The 12,349-nt window shown below is 39.6% G+C and overlaps 1 protein-coding gene across 2 annotated transcripts; it reads right to left on the bottom strand.

Annotated features, from left to right (window-relative positions):
- Positions 1–478: 478 nt before the first annotated feature.
- Positions 479–12,278, bottom strand: sft2d1 (SFT2 domain containing 1). Of its 2 annotated transcripts, XM_089012156.1 has the most exons (8): positions 11,979–12,278; positions 11,236–11,322; positions 10,195–10,277; positions 9,422–9,503; positions 9,205–9,240; positions 9,064–9,122; positions 6,626–6,655; positions 479–4,638 (listed from the first exon to the last, which is right to left on the bottom strand). In XM_089012156.1, the coding sequence occupies exons 1-8, from the start codon at positions 12,042–12,044 to the stop codon at positions 4,599–4,601; spliced, it is 483 nt and encodes a 160-aa protein (XP_088868282.1). In that variant the 5' UTR covers positions 12,045–12,278; the 3' UTR covers positions 479–4,598. The 2 variants fall into 2 exon arrangements, with proteins under 2 accessions (XP_088868282.1, XP_088868283.1); XM_089012157.1 differs by lacking the exons at positions 479–4,638; positions 6,626–6,655; positions 9,064–9,122; positions 9,205–9,240; positions 9,422–9,503 and adding an exon at positions 9,511–9,896.
- Between the last annotated feature and the right edge of the window lie 71 nt (positions 12,279–12,349).

Raw genomic sequence — 12,349 nt, 5'->3', positions numbered from 1 at the left:
ATCCCAAGACGTTAAAATTGGATGATTTTGAATTTTTCAAACAACATCAACCCATCATTACCATTTCATTTAAAAACTGTTTTTATGTTCTGTGTTGCTACAGGGCAGTTATTTTTTGCCTGCGTAGGATAGCCAACTAATAAAAGTCGGTTTGCTCCTCATAAATTCCGCCCACCTATTTTTAAACGTCAAGGCTCATGTGATTAAATACTGTACCGGTATAATGTATCTCTGCCTTTATTAACTTAATAAAGCTCAGGTTTCAATGATACCATCAGAGGTACAGTATTGAAAATGCACAAATTGCTTTGGTTTTAATTTAAATTGGCGGGTAATTTAAACATTTCATGTTTTTTGTACAAACGCTTTGAATTCACTCCCTCAGAGAATTCACCACTTTTAACTCTGACAGTCCTGAAATTGATTCAATGTTTAAGTGCTTCTGTTTGAGTGGGGGGAAAAAAAACATCCCATCTGCATGTATTAACATCATTTATTAAAATCTGCATGATGATTTTTTTTTAATTGCAAGACATTTTGCACTCAATATTATAGTTTGTTGTACACAGAGCATAGGGAATTTACAATGCTTCAGTGTACAGATAATCACACAGGAATGAGTAAGAAAATGCACACATAATATGTATGGATGATGACTGAAACAGAAACAACACGTTTCCATGATTTGAACACTGTGTTCCTTTTTTAGCGGCCAGCACTGTTAGGGATGCCACCTTATTCTGACCTCCAGATAAAAGGTAACTTGGCAGGAAACAGTTGAGAAACTGGCAGATGGCGCATCTGCCTCCTTTTAGTTTTGGTCATGAAAACTCACCCCAACACACCACCACCCCTCCCAAAAAACTGGACGTGCCTTCATTCGACAGCATTACTTGATCCTTCAAATTACATGACAAGGGTATGTTACAGAGGGATTTGCGTGTTATTTAACAATTTATTTAAGTAAATTGTACTGAATGGAGAGTGTCCATAATCATTCTTTGCAGAAGTCCAATGAAAGGAAGAGAGGCGGTTTGCACAGCAAGAATTTCTATGCAGTCGCTTGTTGAGAAGGTTTCTTCAGCCGTCATCTGTACAAAAGTGAAGGTTTCGGACGTTTCGCCTCCTATCCAAGAGACTTCGTCAGCGAACTAAAGTCTGACTGGTCGTATCGGCCCCATTTATATATCCCTAATGTCCAGACCTAGTGGTGCCGGACACAGCTATGATAGGTCCCTACTCTCAGGTTGGGGGGGGCGCGGGACCCCCCCCTGTGGCCCCACTGATTGTTCCTACATTCCTGACTAACGATTGGCCTATTACCCCCACTCCCCCCGGTATCACCTCATCAGCATAACGACCCTCATCAGCATTGCGAAAGTTGCCTAACCTGTTTTGCCTGAGCAGGCTATTGTATGAACGATCCAAATTGAACCTCACACCACCAGACCGGTTTAATGAAGGATTTTGTTGTTTTATAAGAATCGCCTCTTTTACCCCCCTTTCAAACCATCTATGTTCTTTCGCTAAGATTTTAACCTCATTGTCGTCAAATGAGTGGTTAGTAGCTTTTAGGTGCAAATGTACTGCCGATTGAGGCCCACTAGTATTATCCCTGCGATGTTGATAAAGTCTTTTTTTGAGAATTTGTTGAGTCTCCCCAATGTACTGCTCTTTACAATTTTCATTCTTACAATGTATGGAATAAACTACATTACTTTGTTTTTCATTTGGTAGCCTATCTTTTGGATGCACTAATTTTTGCCTTAACGTGTTTATCGGTTTGAAATAAGTAGGAATTTTATGTTGCCAAAGGACTCTTTGTAATTTTTCAGAAACTCCTGCAATGTACGGTACTGCTACTCCTCTCCTTTTAGAATCTTGAGAATTATTGGTTTCGTTCGCTATTCTTTCTTTCTGACATTTGTTGAATGACCACTGAGGGTACCCACAGTTAGTGAGTGCTCTCCTGATATGTTTTGACTCCTTTTCTCTACCTTCAGTGCTAGTTGGTATTAGTTTAGCCCTATGCTGGAGGGTTCTGATAACTCCTAGTTTATGTTGTAAAGGGTGGTTAGAGTCAAAAAGTAAGTATTGGTCAGTGTGCGTAGCCTTCCTAAAGACTTCTGTTTTTAGCGCTCTGTCCTCTTTTATAATTACTTTACAATCCAAGAAGGCTAGTTGGTTCTCTTGAATGTCCTCACGAGTAAATTTAATGTTGAAGTCTACAGAGTTGAGATGATCTGTGAAGGATTGAATTTCTTGTTTCTTAATTATGACAAAAGTATCGTCCACATATCTAAACCAGTGTCTAGGTTTAGTCCCTGGGAAGGATGTGAGGGCCTGTTTCTCCATCTCTTCCATGTAAAGATTAGCCACTATGGGTGAAACTGGTGAGCCCATAGCACAACCATGGATTTGTTTATAAAATTTTTCCCGAAATTGAAAATACGTAGTATTAAGGCAGATTTCTAATAATTGGCAGATGTGATCCGGTTTCAGTTTGGTTCTTTCATGCAGAGAAACGTCCGCCAGCAGCCTCGTCCTCACCACTGAGACTGCTGCTGGGGTTGGGACAGATGTAAAAAGAGAAGTCACATCGTATGATGCCAAAGTTTCCTCAGGTTCCAATATGAGGTCTTTGATCCTCTCTACAAACCCTGTGGTGTTCTCTACGTGGTATTCTGTGTTACCAACCAACGGAGCTAAAATAGTTTTTAAATATTTGGCTACATTGTATGTAGAGGAGTCAATGCTACAAACAATGGGTCGGAGGGGGAACCCTTCTTTATGTATTTTTGGCAGGCCATAGATACATGGCGTGGCCTCTCCCGGGTATAATCTAAAATACATCTGTTTATCTATATGTTTTCCTTTCTCTAGCTTTTGGAGACAGTCAATCATTTCTTTCTTGTATCTATTGGAAGGGTCCCTTTTTAGTTGCTCATACGTGTTGGAATCACTGATTAACCTATTTATTTTGTCTTCATAATCCAATGTGTTGAGCAGCACTGTGCATCTGCCCTTGTCTGCTGGCAAAATAGTAATATTTTTGTCTTTTTGTAGAGTAGTTAACGCCTTTCTCTCTTCTAATGTTATGTTGGACGGAGGAAGTTTGGCACTACTGAGAAGAGCTGATATTTTAATGCGTAGATCATCTGCCTCTGCATACGAAAGTTTGTTATTTTTAATAGCCGATTCAGTAGCTGTGATATAATCTATTGTAGGTATAGTTTTAGGAGTCACTGAGAAATTTAAACCTTTGGTAAGTACTGCCTTTTCTGTCTCTGAGAGATCTCTGTCTGACAAATTTTTGATCCAATTCTCCCTTGCAAACTGTTCATACCTAATTTTACGCGTGTTTACCAGTAGCTGAGATTGTTTCAGTAAAAGTAATTTTTGAAATTTACCCTTTTGTCTCTCTTTGGTTTTGCTGTGGTGCCTCATATAACCGGATTTAGTAAATTCACACACTTCCTGATAGATTTTGTGGGTAAGATTAGTTTGTAATCGCTGATAATAAGTTTCTATTTCTGACTGTTTGTTTTTTATCTCTATGTTAAGTCTCCTAATTCGCAAATTTAGAATTTTCCTAGTATCGCTTGGTTCAAACAAAAAGCAAAACGTGATATGACTTCTTCAAAAATAAAGCAAGCTTCAAAATCAAGAGTTCAGTGTAAGACAAATGTAACGCCGTGTTTCATAGAAAAGCACATGCCTTTTGCCAACACGATTTGTACGTCCGCACCGAAAGTGGGGGTAGCTAAGGTAATGAAGCTTGCTGGGCGCATGTTGTCATGACAACCCAATTGTCAAAGGCTATGATGCCATCATGTTGGCGCATACGAGGATCCTGTTGGAAGCTGTATTGGGTTATTAGGTCACGCCAAAACCACATTGCTCAGAAAAGCGTATTTAACTGGGTCATTGTTGCGTCTGTCAGAAAATTACATTTCAAAATACTCAATTTTAATGTCATTTACTGAGTGGGGGAAGGGGTAATGAACACAAAGGCTCCAAACATGTGCTGCTGTTTTTACACTGTTGAACAGGAAAACAAGAGCTGTGGATGTAAAATTTGCCAGTGAAGAATCACTGAAGCAGTGCCTCAAATGCCCAAGGGTATCATGTAATTTCTATTATGGCATAGCAGGCAGCTGCTCATATGAACACAAAATCGAAACTGGGACTGGGAACAGGGACTTAATTCATTTGAATGAATTTGAAGAAAACATGTCATAGAGATTTAGTTGAGACATAAATATGATAGTAGTATTTAAGTATGTTTTCTTTCCCAGCACTTTTGTAAATTAGAATGCACAAAATATTTTATGAGCACTCAAAACCTCAGCCAATCTGAAATATCTATTAAATCAGTAAATATATTCAGCAATGAAGGCACTCACAGCATCAAGTACAAAAGTAAAATTTGATGAAAGTTTAAGACCTTCAGTTGAATCAAAAACGGATACTATGTTAAGGAGCAGTAAAAAAAAAGGGGGGGGGGACACACAACCATATACTGTACAAAGTACTGTACTCTTGTTGCAGTTGCATGTAAGGACCAGTCTTCACGTGAAAGCGTGGACTCCAGAATCCTAGCTCAGACAGGTAGTGAAGCATTTCATCACAGCATCTCTATAGGGGGATGGATGGAGAAAACGGTCTAATTAGATCAAGCGGACAAATGCAATTTATCATGAATGTAATATGTTGAGGCAGTCTTGTGCTGTGATAAATTAGGGTACACATAAACCAAAAAATGATCCAGGTATAAATGGGCTGACATCCCGGAGGACAGAATGCAGGCATGCATAGTGAAATGAAAAGTGACAAAAAAGCACTTCCGGCCTTTCTGACTCTGATTCGGGTGGGGCATCTCATAAATAAGTGAGTATGTTATGGCGGGGAAGCTCCACATGCTCATGGAGATGGAGTGGCCCCCTTTTGCCAGGTGCGCTGTGTTGAGCAATGATGCAAGAGAAGTCATTGCCATGGTAACCACCAAGCACTGCCATCTCCATTCCCCTCTCCGCATTCTGTTCTTGCCACGAGAGTGTTGCTATGCAGACTTTGCCTGAAGCCTCAGTTACATTTCAGTGGAGGAGGTGTGAAGCCCGTCAAGGTTAAAAGGGGAAGGGGAAGGGGGGTGAATCACAGTCTGGCTCGGGGGGGAGGGGAGGTCAGTGTGCAATATAGGAGACTTGTTCTTTCTCAAGCTTTGGGTATGTGCACCAGCATCTTCTTGTATCAGCCTCAGGATTGTTTTTAGTTTCTCTTGATACTAGCTTTTGCATTACCTCACAACCCCATACATAAATAATACACCTCTGAGACCTCCCTCATATCTTATGAAAATGTAGCGCAACGTTAGCCTCAAAGCACTGTGACAATTGCACGTGTGTTGTGTTTCTGTATGTCACCTACTTTAAAAGAGGGAGCTTAGAAACAGTCGGCCAGGTAAAAACATTAAAGGATCAAGTCTTCTTGCCATGTGGTGTCATGGTTGGCCCTAATTCAGTTTGAGCGTTTCATAAAATGTCTTGAGAGAATCTAAGAAACATCTAGAGGAAAATGATTTTAGAAGCTTTCCTGTTTGACAAAATATGTAAACATTAAGGAAATAAGTACAATTAAGTAGTCAATGAATGTGCATTAAACTGTCAACTTTAGTTCTCAGGAATTTGGTTTGTGCAGGGGCAGCATGCGAGACGGTCTTTGTTTTGTTGTCAGTGTTTGGGTTGGGGGAGGGGGAGTATGCGGAGGTTATAGCAGGTTTCTCAGCTGTTGGAACGGATTAGATGGTCAGCAAAACATATACAGCGCCCAGGCTTTGTTGAATAGAGGGATCCACTCTCCAAATTGTACATAATCCTGTCTGCATCTGGATTGGCAAAACAACATCACACTTTGTGCTTGTGCTTAGAGAATGGCTTTATGGAGGAATCTGGCAGGTGAACCTCGCAATTATGTCCGCCCCAATCGTCAAGATTGGGTGAGTAAAAAAACAAATTGGGGGGGGGGGATGTGGAACAAATGGAAAAAAGCCTTTTAGTGTCTGCCTGTATTCAAGGCATTTGGACTCTCCATTGTTCACATATCAAATGAGGGCTCATGTGATTATGCGACCATATTGATTTTGAGCATTCACGTTCAGCTCTAATGAAACCAATTCGTGAGGCATCTCCCCCTTCAAGGAATATATCAATAACAGTGATGTCAGCCTAACACTGGGCAGGGGAGTGGCTGGGCTTTGAGGTAAAGCTGGTTCGAACATCAAATTGGGAGGAAAAAAAATATTTTGACAGCAAGACAGAAGAAAACATAATAAAGTGCATGTGAAACAACAAGCACCAATTTGTTGGGCGAAAGAGTGTCAGCGGGAGGGAGGGAGGAGGATTACCACCAAATGGGAAAGCAAACGGTGGGACATTCGGAAGTAAATAAAAACATGTTTTGAGTGGTCTCCATGAGAAATCTCCCTTGCACTATTAGTTTGGCGATTAAAGATGAAAACCATCATATGACAGCAACGTACAGTCGTTCTCATGAAAAGGGTACATTTTGCAGTACACTTTAAATTTAAAATTTGCTTAAATACACTTGGCAACAGGATTTGTCTTACCTGGCAAAAGGAATATAGGAGATGCTGTACCTAAAATACAAAACAAAAGAACATACTGTTGTGAATAACAATATTAACCAAATAAGATCACTCATTCGTTGTGGCGACCATTGACGGGAAAAGCCAAAAGGGAAAGAAGAACATTAAGCTTAAAAAAAACACGTGTCAGCAGAAACACCCACACCATCTTTGTTACAACAAAGAGATTTCAAAACATGACACTATGCCATGAAATCTTGGACTAATGTGTGTGGACAATTTTATCGACTTTCCCTCATCATACATTGTATTGCAATTCAAAGATGAGGAATCGAGAGTAGTTGAATGGAGCAATACTGGAGCAATACCATCATCATATTGTACGATCCATTAACTGACATCTTTTTGGTGTGAAAAATGGAAGTGTGTTATTATTTTTGACATCCAATATAAATTCATCTGATAAAATCAAGAACACAATTTGGTTCAGTACATATCTCACCAAAGTTTGACTTATTTGTCCTCTTGCACGATCTATGACAGTCACCAATGCACTTTGTTTAAGGTCATGTGATTATGTCTTAGGTTTAAAGCATTCAGCCTGAAGTCTGAACTTTGCCCAGTTCAGTGTGTGGCCATGTTTCACTCAGACGACAGCTCCCACGTGGGAGTGTACTCTAGCACAGTTTCTGTTCAGAATGCGAGACTTGTGGTTTCCATGGTGATGCCTCGGGGGACGCAGGCAAGAACGGAAGTGAATGTTCCATACGTAGGTGAAATCGACGGGGGTTGCGTTGCGGACAGTTATGCTGATAAAAGGCTCTTTCGTTTTTCATTCACAAAGTTTCCCAGGGGCATTCAGTGACATCCTTTGTCCACATGGTGCAAATATGCTTCTTAATGCTCAAACAAGTACAAACATGCTTACATTATAAATTTTACATGTATTGCCAAGATAGACCTTCACCTTGATGTCCCCCAAAGTGGTTGTCCATGTTTGTATTTTGTCAGCAAAATCTGCTGCAAAAAATGATATTCATGGCAGCCTGCTATGGCAGCACAGGTGGGCATGGACCATAGAGCAATTGAAGGCTGCCTCAAAATCTGGGTCTCTCTAAAAAAAAGTGGCCCCACCACACAAACTGTGTCCACCATTGTTTAATATAAGTTTTAAAAAGCAAATTCTTCAACATGAAAATAGTCATATTCTGATTGGAAGTCTTTCAGTAAATTTCCTGTAAAAGAAAGGGAGTTTGTTAAACGGTTAGGATGATAACAACTCTTTCTTAATTTGAGCCAGGAAAAACCCTGCTGATTTAGACACAGTAATTTTACAGTTAAGATATTAAAACGTGTGATATGTGAATGAGAGAGCCATTCAGTCTAAAAAGTAAATGAAATCATTTGAGTGACCCATAAAATGTTAATTTGTATTAAATGATATGATAGCAGAAGTACAGTCTGGCAAAAACTTAGTTGGGTGTATCACCACCTGCCAGGACCACATACTGTCTGAGTGAGACTAAAGTAAGTCCATGTTGAGTCAGGCGCCACCTGTCCAAAACCATGCTGACCTACCTGGCAAATAATCAGACACAACTTAAACTAAGCCTGCTCCCATTCCATCTACAGGAAACTGCAGTGTTCAAGATTGCTCCATATGTCGATAAAATAACAAGAGAGCGACTTTTAATTATTTGTACTAATAACTCGCTGACATCTCATTGTTGACATTGTTGATTCATCCCCTAGGCTAGTGGTTCTTAATCTCCTTGGAGGCACCAGTTTCATATGCTCAGTCACCGAACCCTTCTTTCGATGACTGCCCACTAACTGCAGACTAGACTGAGGGGTGGACCTCTGCGCCGGAGGATCCACCGAACCCCTCAGACTGACTCACCGAAACCCTAGGGTTCGATCGAACCACTGCCCTAGACATTAATGTAAAGCAAACTATCAGCAGGAAGATTGAAACAGCAAACATTTAAAAAAACTTGGTTGTCAGACACATAGCTTCACTACGTACATTCTATGTTTAGTGGCATTATCGGCAGAGCTAAGAAAGGCATCTTAATATTCATCTTATTTGTCATATGATCTTCAATAAATTTCCCAATCAGAGTGCGGCACACGGCATTGAACGATGACCCACAAATGACACACAGTATTTGCATTTCTTCTTTTAAATGAAGAGTAACCATTGCATCACAACTGTCCCCCAAAATTACAAATATACTCCCATTGTAAAGAATGAGAGCCGGTGAGTATTTTTGTCTTGAACCTTTGCAAAGTTTGTTGCAACCAAAGTTACAAACAACCCAACATGCAACAAATTTTCAAGATGTTTTGGACTTCCGGCAGTTAGCAGGCCCAAATATTATTTCAGCAGGATTCTATCTCATACATCCATTTATTTATTTAGATTCGAAGCTTGAAGAAAACCGGTTGTTTTCACTTACCACGTCATTGCTAGAAACTGGAGAATGCAAAAAATAATGGCCAGTCCCCTCTTTTCCCACTGTAACAGACAGAAATATCTCTTTTAAGCAGTGTAAAGGCATCATAAAAAATCTGGTGTGTTTTGCCTGCTGCCAACTTACCGCAAACACTGAGCATAATGTTAAGACGAGGCAAAGCTGTTGGGGAAATGCAAAATATATTTTCTTTATCATTAACTTAATGAGGTCTAGCCCGTAAAAATGTTGAAACATGGTTTATTAACGTGTGCATGCTAACCAAGGGTAGACAGACACTATTTAAATGAGTTAAGACCCAATGAAAACATTAACCTACAAATGCCAGGAATAATGTTCTTACCAGCATAACAATGGTCGCGATAAGTCGTGTTGGTTCAAACATGCGCTTTAACTGCTTTAGTGGTCCCATAAGGAAGCAGGTGCTATTGAGGACAAGGCAGGCTGTTTACACAACATCTTAAAACATAAAACAAGTGTGAAGGAGGAATTTCATTCAAGATTTTAAACCATTATAATAAAAATAATCCATTCTAATTTAAGAAAGCAGCATATATACAGGGGAGCGAATATGACAATGAGCCAACATAACGTAAACACATTTAAAACCCAGTGCCAGGAGAACACATTCAGAGTTTCCTGATACTTTGATGACGTCAGTGATCTAACCTGATAGAACATTCCCCCACTGACTAAGCATAGCTCTGTGCTCAGCTGAGCAATGCGTGGGAGGATGGTGCCTGTGGAGCATCACGTCTGTTCGATGAGACTCTATCGGAGCAGTTTGGACGCTCATACTATTCATCCTCATGCGCAAACTCCATGGACATATAACACAGGAAACAATGTAATCAGCTGTCAATACGAAGAATTCAAATACTGTACTAGGTTTTGAACCGGGATTGCCTCGTTTTTTTACAACGAATACCTTCATCTGATCTTGCAATAGATTCATGTACGTATTATGAATGAAATGCTCAAATGCAATCACTTAGTAGACAAGTGGAATATGACCACTTCAATTGGGACAACTGAAAACAAATTCAACTATTAATTTCCTGCATTCCAAATTTGGTGGCAGGAAACTATCTTCTGTCTTCTGTGATTAAGTCTCACCTGGCAAGAGCTGCAACATTGCCCAGTGTGTAGAAAACCGCAAAGAGCTTTGTTCCATTTGGGAGGAATAGCAGAGCTGAGCCCTGAAATGGAAACAAATAATTTCTGCTATAATCAAACCGCAAAGTAGCGAGGGAAAACTATGTAGATTCATATATCCTCAAATAGCGGTGTAGATGTTATGTCCCAGTTGATTTTCAGCCGTCAACTTCAATCAATGCCTTCCCCAAATAAAACATTTACTGTATTATTGCCACATTTCCAAATTATTATATTGCAGAGCACCTAAAAGTAAACTCAGTGAGATCAAAAGCAATTGCAATTTACAATGAGAATTAAATGCAAACAAAAGTTTATTTATTTATCTATTTATTTTACAAGATATGTGCAGTTTCAAGGGAGAACCCAAAAGACAACTTAATGTTAAAATAAGCAATGGTATCATTAACCATCAAAACTTTTCTTGTGGTTTCTTGGTTAAAATCCCCCACAGAGAATTTGGTTGCCACCGGAATCAACTCAGGAAACTATCGTGGGTTGCCATTTAACTGACCTACTGTTGAAAAGAAAAATATCTTAGCTTTTCCCTCCTTGGGTAGCCACAGCGAGTCAATGTACTCCAACTTTGGAGGTTTGATTCGCATGTTTGTTTTGGCCAAGCCTTTACATCGGAATCCCTTCCTGACACAACCCTCCGTATTTATCAGGGCTTGGGACTGGCACAATAAGACACTGGCTTGTGTCCCCTCGTGGCTAAAGAACAAAATACAAATGAAATGATCATGCAATTTTTTTAAAGGCGCTATTTGCCAAGACATCTGAATGAATTGATATGAAAATGGTTTTAAGCATTTAATGAACAGCGGACAACACTAAAAACAATAAACCCACAACTCACCCTAAAATTTAGAACATACCTGTATTAATTACAAAAATACACAGACTTTTCTTTCTATACCACTAGGAGCTGCATCCCCAGGGTGTTTATGAAAATACACCAGCTGGCTAATAAAATATTGAAAGCAAGGCAGCCACACTCACGAGTATTGAGCACAAGATGCCTGAGGCAAAGCATATGACGAACCATTTCACCCTCGTGCTGTAGCTGAGTGAGGTAGCATCAAGGACCTGGTGAGAACAACAGAAGGAAGTCATAAGAAAAGCTGATGTCATTCATTCCATTGAGAACAGCAGACCTCCTGATGATGTTTCATCAATGTTGAATTTGCCTATATCATAAAAGACACCATGCAGAGCTGACATCAACTCACGGGATGTAACACAACAAAAGCAAATTGTAATTTAAATAATATTTTTAAAATGGCTAAGTCACATGACCAACTTGAAGATGATCTACAGCCGAAGAACTGACCGTTATCGAGATGTGAATTGAATTGGGAGGCAGCAATTCAACAATCCAATCCAGTTATTTTCTACAACCGTCAACAAGAAAATAGCGCGTGCAGAGAGCAATGTCAGAATCTTACCTTAATTTATTCTCCTTTGAATAGCATGTAATAAGCAACCAGGATCAAAGTGTATAAAAGCAAAATATTAGCAGCGTCAAACAGTATAAAAAGCGGAACATTGATAAAAAAAATAGCTGTCGCAACTTTGACAAGCAACAGTTGACATTGTGACAACATTGTATACTATAAATATGATAATGATTAGTTTTTAGTGGAGTAAAGGTATTTAGTGGAGTAAATGCAAAGCTTGTTATGATATTTGAAACTTTTAGCATTAGCATAGTAGGCTGCCGTTTGGTGCCATTATACATTTACCTGGGCCGTGAGACCAAGCTCTTCATTCTCCTCTCGTCCGTTTAGCACACGACGAAGTTTGTCCATGGTCTCGGAACAATGACAAATTAATTAAAAGTCCAATTTGTATAATTACTTCTGTTCATTTGGAGAATACTATCAGAAGTTTTAGGTCTCGGAACTTCCTGGCTTTGCCGAATCGTCAATTATTATTTACTGACTTGAGGTCCAAGCAATACAGAATTTACGTTATTTATGACCGTAATCGTGTTAGGACAACTGATTCCAGATTTGTCGGAATGCAGTGCGCTACTTCCTCTATGCCACTCTTCCACTTCCTGTCAAACATCCGCACGATTTTCTTGAAAATTTAATGTTGAATTTGGGGACTT

This window comes from Hippocampus bargibanti, linkage group LG13 (genome assembly GCF_051943395.1).
Source record: "Hippocampus bargibanti isolate YZ-2025 linkage group LG13, ASM5194339v1, whole genome shotgun sequence".
NCBI lineage: Eukaryota > Metazoa > Chordata > Actinopteri > Syngnathiformes > Syngnathidae > Hippocampus > Hippocampus bargibanti.
Note: the sequence above shows the minus strand (reverse complement) of the source record. Positions and strands in the feature narration are given on the sequence as shown.